At 44.7% G+C, this 21,111-nt stretch overlaps 2 protein-coding genes across 2 annotated transcripts in view; both read left to right on the forward strand.

The window, feature by feature from the left end:
• Positions 1-262: 262 nt before the first annotated feature.
• On the forward strand, positions 263-13,453 carry cacng4 (calcium voltage-gated channel auxiliary subunit gamma 4). The gene is made up of 4 exons (XM_033044141.1): positions 263-1,301; positions 8,664-8,747; positions 10,185-10,325; positions 11,928-13,453. The coding sequence occupies exons 1-4, from the start codon at positions 1,085-1,087 to the stop codon at positions 12,470-12,472; spliced, it is 987 nt and encodes a 328-aa protein (XP_032900032.1). The 5' UTR covers positions 263-1,084; the 3' UTR covers positions 12,473-13,453.
• A 3,871-nt stretch (positions 13,454-17,324) lies between these two features.
• Positions 17,325-21,111, forward strand: part of cacng1 (calcium voltage-gated channel auxiliary subunit gamma 1) — a 32,514-nt gene continuing 28,727 nt past the window's right edge. The window contains exon 1 of the mRNA XM_033044150.1: positions 17,325-17,715. Within this exon, the coding sequence (XP_032900041.1) occupies positions 17,472-17,715 (244 nt within the window). The 5' untranslated portion in view covers positions 17,325-17,471. The remainder of the gene's footprint in view (positions 17,716-21,111) is intronic.

The following is a 21,111-nucleotide window of genomic DNA, read 5'->3' on the forward strand; positions in this document are numbered from 1 at the left end:
CACTTTGTGTCTACCTAGAAATTGTTCTTTTGATTTGTTCAGCCATTCAGCGCAGCCCGTGTCCCTTTTAGGGATATGACAGAGAAGCTTCCGTCTCAAGAAGGCTCCCGACCCAAAACATTGCCCGTCCTATTCCCTCGCAGATGCCATCTGGCCCGCAGCGTTCTTTGTGTTCAATGAAAAGCATGCCCAATAAAACGACAGATGCGACCGCTCGGTCTATCTATCACGACTGTGCCGACTGTACACTGAAAGCTCTCCAATTCATCCGGCGTCTCTGCTCTTTCCTCATTGGGGCTTTATGGGTTTTCTCAAATCCAATCAAATAAAAGCAAATTCAACGTGAGCAGAAGTGCCACCAAAAAGCCAACCGAATCTTCCCAGCGCAGTGACAATGTTGTCAGTGTTTAACTCTCTTCACGCCCCGCTGTGCCCACATCGCTGTGAAAGGCTGCCTTCGTTGCACTCGGCACCGGATGACTAGACACCGCGTACGACTCGGAAATGTCAGGCACATGTAGACATCTCCCGAATACCCACGACTCTGGCTCAGAAGCCGGACAGCCAGTCTCTTGGATGAGTCGCTCCGTCAGGCGTTGAACATTTTTGGATGAGATTCGCAGTTAGGGCACAAAGGCGGAACCGGGTCACGTACTAGGATTCGGTGACGAGTGGATCAGGAGGGAAGTGGCAAAATCTTGCTCTCTTCAATTTTCATTCAAACCATTTCTCTCTTCGTCCGCCCATCCTTGTCTCGATTCTCCCAGTTCCCGGGCAGCCGGGCGAGCAAAAAAAACCAAAACGAGGTAGACCAACAAGACGTTGTACTTCATTCATCCTGAACAAAGCTTCATCGGCGGATTGGAGTGCGAAGTTGCCCGTCTCAATCGAGCTCGGTGGTTTCATCTCTCGGGAGTGGAAGTGTAGCCCCGCTGGAGGGAGGAGGCGCAGGAGCCAGGCAGATGGAAGTTGTGGAAAAGCAGCATGTTCCCCGGGAGCGCTCGCTCCTGTCGTCGTAGGCTGCGCTGCCCCCGGGCGCAGCCGTCTCCTGTCTCTCCCCAAGCTGGCCGGGCTATGATGCACCATGGGCTGGTGCGACCCCGGAGTACAGATGCTCTTCACCATGATGGGCGCCTTCGCAGCCTTCAGCCTGATGAGCATCGCCATCGGCACCGACTACTGGCTCCACTCGCGGGCTTATTTCTGCAACAGCACGAACAGCACGAGCGAGGAGAACCAAGTGAAAAAGGAGAAAGGAGCCATGATCCATTCGGGTCTCTGGAGAGTCTGTTGTATGGAAGGTAACGTTTGCTGGTTCAATCTAACACCCCTGTCCAACTGGCCAGGTTAAGGGACTGGACACGGAAGAGCTTTGCTTCACCATTTGAATCGAATTCCGGTATGCATTTCAGACATACCTGCCTGATCTGGCGGTGGATGGAGCAAGGGTTAAAAATAACGGCGTGTGTATCGTTGCAGGGTTTAAATGATGTTAGCAACTAAACTGGACAGGCTAGATGCAGGAAGATTGTTCCCGATGTTGGGGATGTCCAGAACAAGGGGGTCACAGTTTAAGGATAAAGGGGAAATCTTTTAGGACCGAGGTGAGAATTATTTTTTTTCCACACAGCGTGGTGAATCTGTGGAATTATCTGCCACAGAAAGTAGTTGAGGTCAGTTAATTGGCTATATTTAAGAGGGAGTTAGATGTGGCTCTTGTGGCTAAAGGGATCAGGGGGTTATGGAGAGAAGGCAGGTACAGGATACTGAGTTGGATGATCAGCCATGATCATATTGAATGGCGGTGCAGGCTCGAAGGGCCGAATGGCCTACTCCTGCACCTATTTTCTATGTTTCTAAATTGGAGAGGGCAGACGATTCCTCTTTCCCCCTAAGGGGAATTCCCCCTAATCCCCTAAGAGGCATACAGATACCTTCAATTTTCAATCTTTAGATGGGTAACAGTCTGTAACATTTGAGAGAGAGAGAGCGAGAGAGGAGAGAGGAGAGCCCCAACGAGTTGGAGAAGGGAGCGCGCAAGTGAGGCTTTTCAAAAGGAGCGGGTTTGGTGGTGGGACTCGGCAGTCTTCGCAGCTTCCACTATGCCTTCCGTTTTTCATCCTGAGGTTTTTTATTCTGTTGTGGCAAGCGTTTATCTGGACCTGTGGATTAACGTTTGCCTTGGTATGGCCTCGCTTCGTATATCGTTAAGGGCTTGGACACACTAGAGGCAGGAAACATGTTCCCGATGTTGGGGGAGACCAGAACCAGGGCCACAGTTTAAGAATAAGGAGTAAGCCATTTAGAACGGAGACGAGAAAACACTTTTTTCACAGAGAGTGGTGAGTCTGTGGAATTCTCTGCCTCAGAATGGTGGAGGCAGGTTCTCTGGATGCTTTCAAGAGAGAGCTAGATAGGGCTCTTAAAAATAGCGGAGTCAGGGGATATGGGGAGAATGTAGGAACGGGGTACTGATTGGGGATGATCAGCCATGGTCACATTGAATGGCGGTGCTGGCTCGAAGGGCCGAATGGCACCTCCTGCACCTATTGTCTATTGTACCACGGGCAGCGGATTCAAACAGTTCATCGGAGCACATTGCATCCCATGGAGCCATGTCTCAGTCTAAAATAAATATCCCCACTGGGAGTCACAGCAACTGTTCTCAGAATCAGAATCAGAATGCTTTATTGTCATTGCATGTGTCACATACAACGAGATTACTGTGTCTCTCCATTTAAAAGAACTTCAAACATTCACATACTCATACTTTTTACACTCCCTCCCTCCCCAAACCCACCCACTCTCGAATACAATTGGACAGGTTGAGTTTAGAACCTTGTTCAGAACCTTGTTATGAAATCTCTTTAATGCAAGCTCTGTATCCTTTAGTAAAGCGAATAACAAGCTTATCACAATTGCGCTGAGCTTTGGAGAGAACGGACCCGAAGTGGTCACAGTCGCCGTGCTTAGCGGAATATAGGCTTGTCTCGGAGGGTGTACCATGATGGGTCGCTGAGTCCTGGGATCAGATAACTCCTGGGTTTAGATGATCCCATGAGCAGTTATCGAGTACAGTCTGCGTATGTCCCAGATTTTAGAAGAATGAGGTGAACTCAGATGTTAATGTGGCAGGTTTGTACTGGCTCGAGTCTGAACTAGCATCATTGTCTCAGGAAAACAGATTGAGCTGACTGAACCGGCTTGTTTTTACTCCGAGGATGCGAGTCTGTGAAATTCTGCTTTCCAGAGGGTTCGGGCGCTGCGCTGTACTCATTGCTGAAGATTACATTGGATCACTGAGGAATATGGGGATGGTGAGGTTTGGGGCGATCAATTAGATGATCCACATCATTTAGTGCGGACCCGCAGGCGCCAATAGCCTCCATTTGCTCTTATTTTGCATGTTCTTAAATGGGGCATAAACACGTCGTTCTCTGTGGTATTCACGATATCTATGTGCTACAAAGGGTAGAGAATTTACTGTCCAAGTGGACCTCCCAGATTTTACTCACATGTCCCCGCCCACCCTCTTCATTTCACCATTTCAGCGCCTCGCTTCCCTTATTTATTCAGTTCCTGTCCTCCTCGTGATCAGACAGCTCCTCCGTGATCTCCCCAAAAAACTAGCCGCCTGAACACATTTCCTCCGAATTCCTTGCAGGATTAATTAGAAAATATGTAATATTTCGTCTTAATCCGTCTTTCGGCTAAATCACTGAAATTAACGTTAAATTGAATTGAACACACTGAAGCAGACGCGCTCAGGGAGAAAGGTGTGAACGTATTTAACTGTTGCACTGGCAAACCTCCGATAGCCCGTGATGGTTTCTACCCGAGCATTCCACTCTATGCCCCTCCGCCTGCCTGCCTTCCTTCCTTCCACATTCTGTTTTCCATCGTCCGCTATTACTCTTGGTTTATAGATTTGGGAGATCTTTGATCTGGTATTTTGTTGGTTCACACGACCAATGGTGTTTTATCATTAATGTTTTATTATTATTAATGTTTAGTGTTTTCTGAGTCATTCATAACTGTCACTGTATGTCATGTTGTTATTTGTGGGCGGAGCACCAAGGCAAATTCCTTGTATGTGAATACTTGGCCAATAAACCTACTTACTTACTGCTGGATCAGTTGGGCTACTCCGCCGGATTCCACAAGGGTTATAAATTGGGAGGTTGGGATCAGAGACTTAATAAATCATTTCATTTATGACTCCATTCTAATAGCTTGCGGGTTCACATTTCCACACATTAGACTTCTGAACAAAGGGTCATTGTTGGATTTCTGTCTTTTTTAAAACACACAATGATTTTGCAGTCGGACGGATTGTCAGCTAGATGCAAAAGAAAAAGGCCAACATGGTAAAAGCATCTCTCCCCATCTTCAAGGTTCTTAGAAGTCTGATGTTAACCCGTGCCAATTTAGCATGCACTAAACCTGTCAAGGCTAATGGCAGAGCTATTGATCCCACAGTAGACAATATAAGAAGATGGGTTATGATACAACTTCATTACAAAAATTGTTATCCTACAGATGGAGCAGTGTACATTTCTGGTCACCACACGCCAGCAAGGACACGGGGAGGTGCAGAAAATAATCAGAATGTTGACCAGGATTCAGCCTTTCTATTATGACGAAGACTTGATCGGGTGGAGCAGAAGAGGCCGAGGGGGGTAGAGGTATACCAGATTATGAGGGCGTAGTTAGTGTGATTGCAGGACATTTTCCCCCATTGCAGAAGTGTGTAAAAGTAGAGGACATTAGTTTAGAATCTCCTGGGATAAATAAAGTATCGTATTGTATCATAAAGGCGATCTGAAGAAGAACTTTTTCATACAGGGTATGGCTGGAATCTGGAAGGAACTGCCTGAGGGAGTAGTGGAGGCAAGCATTATCACAACATGTAAGATGTAATTATATGAGTACCCGAATCCCCATGGCATGGAAGACTACAGCCAAGTGCTGGTGAAATGGGATTGGTATATGCAGGTATTTGATGGGTGGCCTAGTCATGGTGGGCCAAATAACCTGTTTCTGTGCAGTGTGACTCTGACACATGTCACCAGGAGCTAGAGAACTGAGATTATCGTCTAGTTCTCACTCACCTGGGATTATCAAGGATTTACTACAAAGCCATTTCCAATGTACTAACGAACACATAATTTTCGCATCCAGTTTTTCAGAAAATTAGGTTTATATTAGGAAGGATTTTTTAATATCCCCAGTGTCTACAATTCCGCTTCAGTAGATAAATGTATTTCTGTGATCTGTCATTGCTGCCAAATATGGATCAAAGTTGAGTATACACAGAACAGATCTGCTGCATATTAATACAGAGCCTGAGGGGAGATGAAGAGAATGTTTTTTTTAAACAGTAAGTTGTTGTGAAGTGGAATGCATCACTTGACAGCAGACCAATAATAACGTGCAAAAGAAAGTTAGGTAAAGATTTGAAAAGGAAATAATTGCAGGTCAATAGATCCAAGAACAGGAGTTTGTGAATAATTCAGTTGCTCCTTTGAGAGCCAGCACTGTATAATGGGCCAAAGGACCACCTTCGCTAAGACTCTTTGATCTTAAATTACTATTTAAACAAAGAGGGAGTATGGAACTCAGTTCATGACAATGTTTTGCTGTAGCTCTTGCTGCAGCCAATATCAAATCATCGTCACCAATGATACAAGTTATATCTGAAAGACAAATTCTGTGGTGTTGATCCATAAACATTAATTCATTTCAGGGATGAGGTGCCTTTGTCATTCCCTGATTCCCTTTAATAAGATGATATTGGGCCATATTGAATCAACGCAGTCTTTGTGGTGAATCTGCTCCCACTGCTGAGTAGGGAGTTACAGGATGATGTCGGAGTAACTCAGCGGGACAGGCAACATCTCTGGAGAGAAGGAATGGGTGACGTTTTGGGTCGAGACCCTTCCTCAGACTGATCAGTCCAACATTTTTGTGTCTATCTTCATTCTATGAATGGACAGTTTTGACATTTGGGTTCCATTGGAATGGGCGGTGAATGAGCTGTACCGCAGCTCAGTGAAACATACCTTTCTTCGACCATCGAAGATAAATTTCAGGTATCCTCATAATAGTTCAGTGGGCGCGGCACAGGCCACTCGTGTGTTGGCGGGCGCGAGGGAGGGAAAGCAGCATGCAACAAGCTCTTAGTGGATGCGGTGCCCAAACACAGGGAGACATCAACGCGTTTTAACACTGCTTTGACGCCTGGAACAAAACTGAGGCCGATGTTATGACCTGAACTTCCCGGGTCTCCGTTACACGCCGCCCCACTTCTTATCCAGTCATGGCAAGGGTCCGCCTGCGCTTGTCTGTATTCACAACTGAAAATTGTTAAGACGATGCTTCCGCCTGAGTTCGCTGACTTTGATAGTTCCCCGAAACACAGTACTCTCTGCAGTGCAGTAACTCCTGGGAGAACGGCTATTTCTCCGCTATCTAGATTGTGCACACTCCAGCCCACCTCTGTCCCAAGGAATGGTGAGATCGGCCATCCAGATGAAGGTCTGCTCTTGCCATAAGGCCTTTTAGAGGCTTTTAAAAAGCTCGGTAAAGTGAGAGTACAACCTCGACGCGGCTGCCAGCGCTCCACACACCACCATCGGGCTAACCCGCCTTCCATCGGCGGAGTGGTGCTCTGAGAAATGTTCTGCCAATAGGTTAATTGCAGCTGCAACTATTCAGCTGTAAAAAAAGATCCTGCATTTCCACAGCGCCTTTGATGTTATTGTAACGACCCGTCGCTTGTTACGTCCAATTAAACAATTCTGTAGACAAGGGTTGTGTGGATCAGATGGCAGGCAAGATTCGCTTGCAAGCACAAAACGGCAAAAGATAAAGTGACAGTTAAGTCGGTTTTCATGAAACTAGTATTGCTGGAAATCAGCAATACAACTAAGAATGCTAGAAAAACTCAACAAATCAGATGTGACCTCGTTCTGATGCAACTCCAGGACTTAAGAGGTTATTGTTTCCCCTCTCCATAGGGGCCACCGCACCTGCTGGATACTTGCACCGTTTGCTATTTGAATGTTTGTTTGGTTCAGGAATAATTTATTCATCAGGTCACCAGGGAGCCTTCTCTTGCTCTTCTTCCAAGATAGGACCTTTAACATCCCTCTGAGAGGATGGATCGATTTATTTGCTTTCTTAGTTTGACGTTTCTTGTTAAAGATGGCACATTAGACAGAGCAACATTTCCCTACTGCATTGGTGTCTCAGTGAAGAAACTTTGTGCGCAGTGAATTAGTATGTTTGAAAGAGTAAATAAATATATCATCTACCTTTGCGATCTATTCTTGTTTTAATTAAAAAAAAAAAAATGTTTTAAAGGAGTAATGTTAGTGGGTGGATGATGATCAGCATGGATTCAGTGGGCCGAGGGCCTGTTCCTGTGTTGTATCTCTCAATGACTCTGACTCTATATGTGTACATAGTGGTCCTTCGACACCTGCTCAGAATGCAGTAGGAAGAAAAATAGCTCTGGAAGTCAATACTAGGAATCACGCCCCAGAGATCTGGATGCTGACCTGTACCAATGAACTAACAAGAGCAGACATGGTCAGTGACTATTTGAGGAATTATACCTCTACTTTCAGGCACAGTTGCATTCCCAGTTGTATGCCATTCTGTGTTGGCTCAGCAATTAATTACCCAATCAATAACCGGATGTTACCTTTAATTTCACGCAGACCTCTATGTCTGGCATATTCAAATATCCCTTCCCTTTGAACTCTCACGCCATATTCCTCTGCACTTCACGCTGGTAAATAATGGGCTCCTTATATAGACAATAGACAATAGGTGCAGGAGTAGGCCAATCGGCCCTTCGAGCCAGCACCGCCATTCAATGTGATCATGGCTGATCATCCCCAATCAGCACCCCGTTCCTGCCTTCTCCCCATATCCCCTGACTCCGCTATTTTTAAGAGCCCTATCTAGCTCTCTCTTGAAAGCATCCAGAGAACCCGCCTGCACTGCCCTCTGAGGCGAATTATACACAGACGAATTATAGCCACTAATTTACTTGAAAGACTATTCCACATTCTGAACACATTTATGCACAGGCAAATATCTTGATATCCCTTCTAATTTTGTTTTCTGTTAGCTTAAACTGACATCCTTTCATTCTTCTAACCATTCCTTCTATCCAGAGATCTTTCAGGTCCAACACTTTTCATCACTCCAGCATTTTACGTCTGTCTCCTTTCATTACAATGTAATTTGAAACAGATTTACCTTCCATATAGATCGTATTCAGAGAACTCCAATTTATTTTCCTCTGGGATCACTCAGAGAATATCCAGCGGTCTACTGTGTATGTTATATTCTTTAATAAAAACGATAACATAAACCATTATATTTTTGTATTTTTTATTATAGTTTTTAACTTATTATAGCTTTTAAATTGGAACTCCACGAGCAATGAGATCTGTAAACTGCTATACAACACTACGCTAATTAGACGCATCAGCCAACCGTATGTATAACAACATGTTTCACAACTATTAATCATATTTCTAAACCTCATAAAATGAATGTTGCCCTACTCAGTGGGCATTAGTTGGCTTCTTTTATGTGGGGAAATTGGGGCTCAAGTAATGGTTACTTTCTGATTTCCACTGTTTCAGGTTTTCAAAAAGGAAACTGCTTCAGAATCAATTACTTCCCTGACGATGATGATTATGACCAAGAGGGTTCGGAATACCTTTTACGTAAGTATTTTGTGGGGACACACTCATTTGTGGGCACACACTCTCAGGATTTTGAGCTGCAGTTAAAATGTACTAGGAAATTATAGTATTTGAATTTAGTCTATTTGAAAATGTGCCTTGTTACCAGAAAAATTGCACATTCACCCAGCCCTGTAATTTGGCACTGATTAACACACAGCAATCGTAGAAAGGGTTTCAATGGAAACATTCAAATGTGAATTGTATACATAAGGAATGGGGGGGGGGGGGGGAGGGGGGGGGGGGGGGTGGCAAGAGGGTGTGGCAAGAGGAAGGAAGCAGATTAATCGGGCCATAAACTCCACCAATTGGATAGCATGGGCACAAATTGCCAAATGGTCCCTTTTGTGTGATTCGGTGATGCCATGATTCACCAATTGTTCTTCCAAATTGAATCCGACAAAATCTGTAGACTCATGAGGTTAATTCCCGGGACGGCGGGACTGTCATATGATGATAGAATGGAGCGACTGGGCTTGTATACTCTGGAATACTCTCAGGATGAGAGGGCATCTTATTGAAACATATAAGATTATTAAGGGTTTAGACACTAGAGGCAGGAAACATGTTCCCGATGTTGGGAGAGTCCAGAACCAGGGGCCACAGTTTACCAATAAGGGGTAAGCCATTTAGAATGGAGATGAGGATAAACTTTTTCACACAAGGGGTTGTGAATCTGTGGAATTCTCTGCCTCAGAAGGCAGTGGAGGCCAATTCTCTGGATGCTTTCAAGAGAGAGTTAGATACTCTTAAAGATAGCAGAGTCAGGGAATATGGGGAGAAGGCAGGAACGGGGTACTGATTGTGGATGATCAGCCATGGTCACAGTGAAGGGCCGAATGACCTACTCCTGCACCTATTGTCTATTGTCTATTGTCTCAAGGAACAGCAGTTACAAAAAAAAACGCAAAGTGCTGCAGTAACTCAGTGGGTCAGACAGCATCTTTGGAGAACTTGACCCTTCTTCAGACTCAGAGAAGGGTTCCAACCCAAAACATGACTTATTAATGTTCTCTGGAGATAAACACAAAATGCTGGAGTAACTCAGCAGGACAGGCAGCATCTCTGGAGATGCTGCCTAACCCGCTGAGTTGCTCCAGCACGTTGTGCCTCACAGAACCTGTTTGCCTTTCTTATTTCTTGAGGCTTCTATAATAGCACAAAGATTTTAAAAAGGAAGTGTGTCAGACTAATTCCTTCCTATTGATTCAGATTTATTACCAACTGTTCTAAAGTCATTTAAAGTAGGCTTTTAATATTTCAAAGAGAGACACTTGTGTTCTCTCCACATTTGTACACACTTATTGTTCTGAATTTGAATTTAGAATATTTGATTGTATTATCAACTAATTTATCATTTGATCATGTCACATTTTCTAGATTTGCAAATAAATAATGGATCTGGATTCTTTCCCCCAGGGATTGTCCGTGCTTCCAGCTTATTCCCAATCCTGAGTGCCATACTACTGCTCTTGGCAGGACTGTGTGTTGGAGTTGGAAAATTGTACAGCAGTAAAACGAACATTATCCTTAGTGCTGGCATCTTATTTGTAGCAGCAGGTGAGTACCAACCTTCACCACTCCTTCTATACCACTCCAGCTTCACTCTCACACACACTCAGTTCATTCTCACACATTCCACTCCTTACCCAAGCACATTTATTCTTCACACACATTCCAGTCCTCACATCACACATCCTGCTCCCAGTCATCGACACACATTACTCTTGCACACATACTCCTGACTCTCATACACACCCCTCTCTCATCCACATTCCTGTCACTACTCACACTCTCTGAATCATTCCTGTTGACACACTGACTGCTCACTTCTGACTCTTGTATTCCTCATTCATTCACCATTCTCATACACTAAATTTTTCATACACACTCATACTCATTATTCCCAAACACATGAAATAATATTTCTGCAGAATCATAGACAATGCTACTGATTCAATATTAAGCACACATGCATTAACATGCTGACTATAAGACACATGCTTATTCATATTCTCTCATATGTACGTACTCATACAGAATTACCATTCATCAATCCTCATCTTAGTCACATGCTAAATCCACATCAATGTTAGAACACTGAACATTCAGAAAATACACCAGTTTACATGTACCAGTAGTATTATCATACCTATTGATAATAATAGACAGAGAGTACAGCCTTCCTCGCCTTGATTACCTCACAAACACACTCTCAAATATATAGTGACGGTCATATATTAAAGAAGTCCAGAAACCATATATGACACCGCACTATTGAAAACAGGAAGATTTTGTTTATCTTAACGAAGTTGGCAAGGTGTTTGTCGTCAGTGGGATTATGAAAGATTTATTTGACAGCAGATTCTGGTTACTCAGTGGAGACTTTTTTGAAACAGAACTAGTGACCAACATATCTCCCTACAACACAAGGAGCAGAGGATAGCTCCATTGATATGGGTGTAAAATAATCCGACAAGCAAATTTATTGCCACATGCAGTTTGACCTACAATAGGGCTATTAGTGTCTTCTGCTCACAGTTCATAACCAGCGGGAGCAGCGTTGGTGTTAAATAACTGGACATTCTCATCACAAATTAGTTAGGATTAAAACAGAAAAAAAGCTGGAAATACTCAGCATGTCAGTCCTTGCCTATGGAAACAGAGATCTGACAAAAGAACTGCAGATGCCCAAATCCTGAGCAAACTCGGGAACTCAGCAGACCAGTCAGCATCTAGACAGGCAAAGTTTTGGGTCTGAAGAAGGGTCCCAACCTGAAACATAGCCTGTCCATTCTCTCCACAGATGCTGTCTGAGCCACAGTTCCTCCGGCATTTACTTATAGAAAAACAGATTTTACTTCTACTATCTATATGTTCTCCAGATGCTGCCTGGCCTGCTGAGTTACTCCAGCACTTTGTCTCTCTTTTTTTGTAAAGCAGCATCTGCAGTTCCTTGTTTCGACAGATTTACTTTTTCATGCCCAACACCTTTTATCAGCATCTATTCCTTGCACAGTTGCCGCCCCCCCCCCCCCCCCCCCCCCCCCCTCCTCCCCCCTCCCCCCTCCGAGTGCTTCCAGCACACTGTTACTTCAGATTGCAGGGAGGGAGACTCGCTCTGTGCATCTCTGGGCTGATGGGTTGTCTCTTTTGCTCTAGGACTGAGTAACATTATCGGGATCATTGTGTACATATCGAGCAACACCGGCGACCCCTGGGATAAGAACGACGATGACAAGAAGAACCTGTATTCCTACGGGTGGTCTTTCTATTTCGGGGCTTTGTCCTTCATCGTGGCGGAAATGTCGGGTGTCTTAGCCGTGAGCATCTACATCGACAAGAACAAGGTGGCCAGGAGCAGGTCGCACCGGGAGTATCTGAAGACTTCCTCCTCGCCCTACGCCAGGATGTCGAACTACAGGTACAGGCAGAGGAGGCGATCCAGGTCCGGCTCCCGATCCGAGGAGCCCTCCCCGGCCCGGGAAATCTGCGCCGCTGGCAACATGAAGATGGTGAGCACCGTGGTGCCGCTGAGCGAGATCTCCATGTACACACTTTCCAGGGAAGCCGGCAAAGCGCCGGCTGGAGCCGCCTATCTCCCGGAGCACGAGGAGAGTTTCCTGCAAGTGCACAACTGCTTCCAGAAAGAGGTGAAGGAGGGCTTCGGCATGAACACGATGAACAGGCGAACAACGCCAGTCTGAGGCAGTCAACATTACACCTTGCCCCCTCATCGCTCCTACTCATTTCATGTCCCCTACACCTTTGGAAGGACCAAGAGTAGGGTACCTCACCTGTCTGGCTTCTCTCTGCTGGCGGGTCTTGGATTGCCAGCATACATTGGACAAGGCTGATATTTCAAGCACCAAGATTAAATGAACTGGGTGAATCAAGTCACGGGTTTCTGCTAAAATATCCCACTTGGAGGAGAACATCGCGAAACCGAGACGCGCCCGTGTAGTTGGTGATAATCTCAACTGTTAACCTGGAATTAACTTCTTTTTTTAGCATTAATATTCAGTTTTGCATCTCACACAACTGGAATACCAAGATCAACGACTGTTCAACTGTTATCTGTTCAAATTCTCGGCTTTAATCTTTAAATGTTGCAGCGATGGGGAGGTTCGTCTAAACCACTGCTCCCGGTTAATCTTCGTTTTCATCATTACCCTGTCAGCCCGGGATCTGGGCATGTAGTGGGCCAATGTTGACACCTGTCACGGCTGGCCGAAGGGTTCCTTACCCCGCCAATAACACACACCCCTCTCCAACATTTTCTTAACTCCACCCCTCCTCAATTACGGAAATTAATCTGGACATGTGTGTGTGTAACGGAACTGGCGAATATATTTGTACAATTCAGAAAATTAAGTTAAATGGCATCATTTAATGACTTGGGAATGTTCAAAGCTCAGCTCCAGCAGTCTTCGATCAGCGCTCATATTGATTGGTATATTGGACTAAACCTCGATGTCTTCAATGGTTGTGTTTCTCGTGGCTTTCCCTCCTCTGAAAAATTGTTACCGTGATGATGTTAAAAGATAGAACTGTGTGTGTATAATACTAAACTTGGCAGATAATTAGATTGTTGTGAAACTAGGAGAGAAGACAGAGAACCGTGTGTGTCTGGCGCAATGTGCTCGGGCTCTTGTAAAGTATTTGTGATAATAAACTAGTTTCTGGACGTGTTGGACATTTCTCGTTGTGCGAAAAACACGGGGTTTACCCTTATGAGTGGAGGCCTTTTGGTACCCTCTGTCCCAAATAGAAGTGGGGCCTTACGAGATCTGGTTCTGGGGGAAAGACAATGGACAATAGGTGCAGGAGTAGACCATTTGGACCTTCGAGCCAGCACTGCCATTCAATGTGATCATGGCTGATCATCCACAATCAGTACCCCGTTCCTGCCTTCTCCCCATATCCCCTGACTCCGCTATTTTTAAGAGCCCTATCTAGCTCTCTCTTGAAAGCATCCAGAGAACCTGCCTCCACTGCCCTCTGGGGCAAAAAATTCCACAGACTCACCACTCTCTGTGAGAAAAAGTGTTTCCTCGTCTCCGTTCTAAATAGCTTACTCCTTATTCTTAAACTGTGGCCCCTGGTTCTAGACTCCCCCAACATCGGGAACATGTTTCCTGCCTCTAGCGTGACCAAACCCTTAACAATCTTATATGTTTCAATGAGATCCCCTCTCATCCTTCTAAACTCCAGAGTGTACAAGCCCAGCTGCTCCATTCTCTCAGCATATGACAGTCCCGCCATCCCGAGAATTAACCTTGTAAACCTACACTGCACTCCCTCAATAGCAAGAATGTCCTTCCTCAAATTCCTCAAAAAGGAGAGGTCAAGTGCACCATGTTTCAAAAGATGAAAGTTTAGGAAATATTGATAATAAGGTTCAGGATAGCTGCAGAAAAGGAGGAGCAATCCAAAGAAAGTATCAGTAATTGGAGAAAGGCCTAATTCAGTGGGATGAAAGTTAATTGGGCCTGGGGTAAATTGGAAGTAGACCTTTGCAGATGCGACTACTTCCAATTTACAAATTGAAAATTTGTAAACAGAACAAATGGAAAATGTCAGGAGATGGTTTGGGTATCATGGGGTAAATCCATCATGGGGTAAAGAAGAAACAAATCCAGGATTCTCTAGATGCTGGTCGAGACACAGAGATATATTAAACAAAAAAAATGCTGTTTATGTCAAATATTGTGTTGTAAATAGCAGTGAAAAACAGACAGATCATAAACATGATCAGAAGGAATTAAAAATTAAAGAGAGGCAAAGAGAGTGAATATGATAATAGCTGCCAATAGTAATAAAGGGGGAATACATGAGCGTATGGGGCCTATCAAGGATAAAAATGGCAACTTGCACAGACATTGAGGGTAGTTAAGATACTGAATGAGCACTTTGCACCTTTCTTCACAAGTGTGTTTCCAAAGTGATAGTGGAGAAAGAGACAAAGGAAAAACTGTATACATTTAAAATTGATAGTATTCTAAGATGGCGTAACCTCAAGTCGGCAAGTTATCAGAACAAGATGCGATGCATTGTAGTATTTTGAGGCAAGTACAAGAGGAAATTCACAAGGGTATTGACAGTCCATTATTCTGTGATTCCAGGGGACTGAAGAATAGCAAATATAATTGCTGTTCATAAAAGGGAGTAAATGAAGTCAGCCAAGGTAAATTAAATCAGCTTAATCTCGGTGTGGGAAAGCTTTAGGAATTATTGATCCAGGACAGGATTAATACCAGAGGAAAACCGAATAACTAAAACATGTTAGCTCTGATGTAGTAGCCAGTTTGATGGAAATGTTTAATGAGGTACAGGTGGGGTTGATTAGAGTAATACTGTTAATGTGGAAAACACAGACTTCCAGACGGCTGTCAATAAGGTGCCACATAACAGGTTTATGATGAATAATTGATTGGCAGACTGGAGTAAGATAAATTGTGAGGTTCCCAGTGTTGGGGCCTTTTCTATTTTTAAGATTCATTTCAGCACCTGGATTTTTTAGGAGTGATTCACAACTTGGCAGCTTTATGAACTGTGAAGAGGATAGGGAGAGGGGGGAGGGGGAAGAAGGGAGAGGGGAAGGGTTTTGGAGTTACCTAAAATTAGAGAATTCAATGTTCATACTGTTGGATTGTAAACTATCCACGCGGAGTATGAGGTGTTGTTCCTCCGGTTTGTGTGTGGCCTCACTCTGGCAATGTATTGCAGATGGGGCGGTTTGGGTGGGAATGAATGAGTGAACCAAAGAGCTGTGCAGGGAGCGGTAACTGCAGAAGGCAGAAAGAGATGGGAAAATGCGGCTGGTGTTGGAGGAGACGGATATGTTGGTAGTTGTGTTGGATTGCAACCTTGTCGTGGTCGGGGAGCTTGTGTGTCTCAGTGGCCCCTATAGCTGTGCCAGCGCGAGTTTTCGTCTCATGTTAGGGTCTCCCATGCTGGACAGGTCGAAGGGTAGAGGCGAGGCGAAGAGCGATCCACTGGTCCTCCAGGTTGGAGGTTGAGCACAGGGCTAACAACCCTGTCTCGTAAAACAAATATGTTACAGAAACAGCAACTGAAAGAATCAACACTGAGTGGAGGACCTTCGTTGCTGCCCTACATGCCAGGAGGCATAATAGGCAGTAAGTAAGTGTTGGATGAGAAGACTGGGGATGAAATGTGAGAACCAGGTGAACTCTATCCTTGTTCCATATGGGGGGCAAGAGCAGAACTATTGGACACAGTGGAGAGGCAGGTGAGAGATCCACCTATAACAGCAGGGGGAAACCCTGTTTACTGAAGAACGAGGATATCTCGGATGTCTTAGAAGCTGGAAAGATCCGGTGGAGATGAGGAAATTGTGAGTAGGGGATAGCATCTTTGCAAGAGGCAGGGTAGGAGTAGCCCCGATAACTGTTGGAGTCAGTAGGTTTAGCAGTACATGTCAGTCGATAGTCTGTCCCCTGTGATGGAGATAGCGAGATCAAGAAAGGGGATGTCCTAGGTCTCCTGCATTGCCAGTGAGGCTACACAATTTGAAGGACCACACGCCGTATACCACTTGGGTAGCTTACAACCCAATGGTATGAATCCAATTGAACAATGGAGGACCCGCGTGGGGGGGTGGGGCGCAGTGAGGGAGGGGAGGGGAAGAACAAAGGGGAAACTGGCGCAGGGGAATTTGTAACTTTGTAAGCGCCCTTTATGGGCGACTATTTGTAAACCACAGCAAGAAATGCAACCAAACAATTTCACTGTGACTTGTCACATGTGACTATTTTAGATAACCATAAAACCCTCCTCCTCGACAGCGAGAGTGACAACAGGAATTTTTTTTTAAATGCAGTGTACATTTGAATTGAACTGCCTGCAGATGTGCTGGAGTTAGATCCCATTGAGTTCTAACAGATAGAATTAAATAAAAATATGATGGAGCAACAAGCGAAAATGCTATGTTTGAAACACGAGAATGACTCTGGGTGGGAACTGGCAACATACAAACTCCGTACAGACAGCAACCGTAGTCGAACCATTTGTGGAATTCCCTGCCACAGAGGGCAGTGGAGGCCAAGTCACTGGATGGATTTAAGATAGAGCTCTAGGGGCTAGTGGAATCAAGGGATATGGGGAGAAGGCAGGCACGGGTTATTGATTGGGGACGATCAGCCATGATCACAATGAATTGCGGTGCTGGCTCGAAGGACCGAATGGCCTCCTCCTGCACCCATTTTCTATGTTTCTATGGTTCTAACCCGGGTCTCTGGCGCTGCATTCGCTGGTAGCAACTCTACCACTGCGCCACCATGCCGTGAATCAAAATCCCAAAGTGCATGGCAAAATGCTTTTGCATCGTGGAACCATTTCTGGATTGTTATCTCTGGAGTCACCACACATTCCTCCTTATCAAATAACATAGACTAACCAGTAGTAGAACCCAAAGTCAAAACACCTTTCTGCCAGAACTAAAATCAAATGAAGGCCCGAACGGATTTCATTCTGGGGATGTGACTGGTGCGAGGGTGTTCAGGGAACTGGGACAGAGATCCAGATATAGATCCACATTTGTGTGTCTATCTCCAGATATAGAGTGGTGCTTGGAAACTTTACACCACGGCTGAGACTCTCGCTGTGACCGGGCTGACGCACATCAGACTTAGCGAGGAGCAGAGACTGGAGACAAGATCGGCCAGAGTCCTCAGCGACGCAATGGAGGAGAATAATAAAGCGGGGAAAATTAAACTTACGTCCTGCTTCGTGGCGATCGGATTAATTTTAACGGTGGTCGCGGTCAGCACCGATCACTGGGCATTCCTTCGCCCCAGGCTGGAAAAGTCCAACACCACTTGTGAGGAGGCGCATTTTGGGCTTTGGAGACTGTGTACCAAACGTACCTTCATGACCGCTGTGGATCCCGACGGCGGGGGCTGTGGGATCACCACTTTTCCCGGAGGTAAGGTCGGCAGAATTAGTTCTTAGGTGTTAAACCGATCTAGGGGTTAGCACGGGCCGAAGGGTTCATACTGAGAATCCAAATGAATGAGCTTAACAAATAAGGTTGGCCACAAAAAAAGTAATTGAGGGAAAAAATGGCACACATAGTCCGCTTCGCAAACATTGGGACGCCAACGGAGGAGAGGAGATTCCTGACATATCGGTGTGTAAGCGTTTAACCTGGCACCCAGCCCGTGACTGGAGAAGATCCGTAGTTCCTAAATTAACATCTGCTGTCGCGGTGAAACCCCACTTTCCTCGGGATGTTTTTAATGAACATTGTTTAACCGATGATAGTGGAGGATGCAATAAACTGACGAAGTGACGGGTAATTTGCAATATTTTCTTCCCCGACAATTCAAAGAACCAAATCTGCCCTAACAACTGTTGCTGTTTCTAGAAGCTATTAAATAATTACACTCTAATCGACGTGGTAAGAATTCCCATTTCGCGACAGCTAGCTTGTTTTTGTATTTCTGTTTTATGAGCATCGACAGGAGGCAGGATCACTCCTCCACTGGGCAGATCGAACAGGTGCAGGAGTAGGATTACACCGAGTTTGATTGGAGTTAAATATACGACCAAAGAGGGTGGCATTTCCCCTAACTTGCTCTGCTTTGGTGCAACAGTCTGTCTTCACTACAGGTTCCCCGCTATTGCAGCATCGCTCAGTCGGCCAGTTTGATTGCTCCCAAAGCTGCTGACCAACTTATTTCATCCACGCGAAAGACCAGATACTTCCACCATTTCAGTAGTTTTTTCTTTTAACGGTTTCTGAGGTCTTCAGTTTTATCTGAAAGTTCTCAAACTGTGCTGAAGCATAGCACCTCTCACTGCCCTACTAGTTCATCCCCAGCACATTTGACCGATGTATTTTAAGTTCCTCTAAACAAACATTCCCTCATTTCATTGTACTTCCTCTGAGACTCTTATGTGGCATGGAGGGAACACATTCTTCTCCGGGTCAGAATGTTATACAGTCAAATCCCTCTCCAGAGACATAAACGGGCCTGTCCCACTGCGGCAACCTAATTGGCGAGTTTAGAAGAGTTTGCCCTCGACTCATACTCGCAGCATGGTCAACACGAGGTCCAAGGAGGTTTTTGTAACTCTCCTTCATGCTCGAGAGTAGTCCCCGCGTACTCTAGGTCACAGCGTATTTTTCAACATGCTGAAAAATGCCCACGAGTAAAAAAAGGTCGCCATGGAAAAAAAAGCGATTTTTAAAAAAAACTCGTAGGTTTAGTCGAAGTAGATCGTCATGTTATTCGTAGGTAATCGAGGGTAGTCGCAGAGTCTTCAACATAGTCGAAGGGAAGTCAAAGGAGATCGAAGGAGGTCGTCTTCACTCTCCACTATTCGGTGTCCAATTTTCCCAAAACTCGCCAATTACAGTGGCTTGCAAAAGTATTCATACCCCTTGAACTTTTCCACATTTTGTCACGTTACAACCACAAACGTAAATGTATTTTATTGGGATTTTATGTGATAGACCAACACAAAGTGGCGCATAATTGTGAAGTGGAAGGAAAATGATACATGGTTTTCAAATTTTTTTACAAATAAAAAACTGAAAAGTGTGGCGTGCAAAAGTATTCAGCCCCCCTGAGTCAATACTTTGTAGAACCACCTTTCGCTGCAATTACAGCTACAAGTCTTTTGGGGTATGTCTCTACCAGCTTTGCACATCTAGAGACTTAAATTTTTGCCCATTCTTCTTTGCAAAATAGCTCAAACTCAGTCAGATTAGATGGAGAGCGTCTGTGAACAGCAATTTTCAAGTCTTGCCAGAGATTCTCAATTGGATTTAGGTCTGGACTTTGACTGGGCCATTCTAACACATGAATATGCTTTGATCTAAACCATTCCATTGTAGCTCTGGCTGTATGTTTAGGGTCGTTGTCCTGCTGGAAGGTGAACCTCCGCCCCAGTCTCAAGTCTTTTGCAGACTCTAACAGGTTTTCTTCCAAGATTGCCCTGTATTTGGCTCCATCCATCTTCCCATCAACTCTGACCAGCTTCCCTGTCCCTGCTTAAGAAAAGCATCCCCACAGCATGATGCTGCCACCACCATGTTTCACAGTGGGGATGGTGTGTTCAGGGTGATGTGCAGTGTTAGTTTTCCGCCACACATAGCGTTTTGCATTTAGGCCAAAAACTTCAATTTTGGTCTCATCTGACCAGAGCACCTTCCTCCACATGTTTGCTGTGTCCCCCACATGGCTTGTGGCAAACTGCAAACGGGACTTCTTATGGCTTTTTTTCAACAATGGCTTTCTTCTTGCCACTCTTCCATAAAGGCCCGATTTGTGGAGTGCACGACTAATAGTTGTCCTGTGGACAGATTCTCCCACCTGAGCTGTGGATCTTTGCAGCTCCTCCAGTTACCATGGGCCTCTTGGCTGCTTCTCTGATCAATGCTCTCCTTGTCCGGCCTGTCAGTTTAGGTGGACGGCCATGTCTTGGTAGGTTTGCAGTTGTGCCATATTCTTTCCATTTTCGGATGATGGATTGAACAGTGCTCCATGAGATGTTCAAAGCTTGGGATATTTTTTTATAACCTAACCCTGCTTTAAACTTCTCCACAACTTTATCCCTGACCTGTCTGGTGTGTTCCTTGGGCTTCATGATGCTGTTTGTTCACTAATGTTCTCTAACAAACCTCTGAGGCCTTCACAGAACAGCTGTATTTATACTGAGATTAGATTACACACAAGTGGACTCTATTTACTAATTAGGTGACTTCTGAAGGCAATTGGTTGCACTGGATTTTATTTAGGGGTATCAGAGTAAAGGGGGCTGAATACTTTTGCACGCCACACTTTTCAGTTTTTTATCTGTAAAAAAATTTGAAAACCATGTATCATTTTCCTTCCACTTCACAATTATGCGCCACTTTGTGTTGGTCTATCACATAAAACCCCAATAAAATACATTTACGTTTGTGGTTGTAACGTGACAAAATGTGAAAAGATCAAGGGGTATGAATACTTTTGCAAGCCACTGTAGGTCGCCGCAGTGGGACAGCCCCTTTAAAGGTATAACTCTTCACGATACTCGTATAGCACCGAGGTATTACTGCAAGACTAGAGGTGCTGTCTTTTTGATAAAGTGCTTAAACGTTGACATCACTGGTGGATAAAAGGAGAAAAACGGAGAATTCATGCCTTGATCCATATTTATCCATCAAATCAGATTATCTGGATACTTTCACATTGATATTTCTGGGAGTTTGCACATACTCTTCCTATAGTTAACTGTGAAGATAACTCAAAATAATTACTCTTCGTACAGAAAAAAATCTGTTAATGGAACATTCTTGGGAATTCGGCGGTGACACATTGGTAGATCTTCT

Source organism: Amblyraja radiata, chromosome 26 (genome assembly GCF_010909765.2).
Source record: "Amblyraja radiata isolate CabotCenter1 chromosome 26, sAmbRad1.1.pri, whole genome shotgun sequence".
Lineage (NCBI taxonomy): Eukaryota > Metazoa > Chordata > Chondrichthyes > Rajiformes > Rajidae > Amblyraja > Amblyraja radiata.

Excerpts from the sequence above, each read along its gene's own strand:
- cacng4 (XM_033044141.1), top strand. The coding sequence starts at position 1,085 with ATGGGCTGGTGCGACCCCGGAGTACAGATGCTCTTCACCATGATGGGC. Across the intron at positions 1,302-8,663 it reads GAGAGTCTGTTGTATGGAAG|GTTTTCAAAAAGGAAACTGC; the intron begins GTAACGTTTGCT and ends CCACTGTTTCAG. Across the intron at positions 8,748-10,184 it reads GGGTTCGGAATACCTTTTAC|GGATTGTCCGTGCTTCCAGC; the intron begins GTAAGTATTTTG and ends TCTTTCCCCCAG.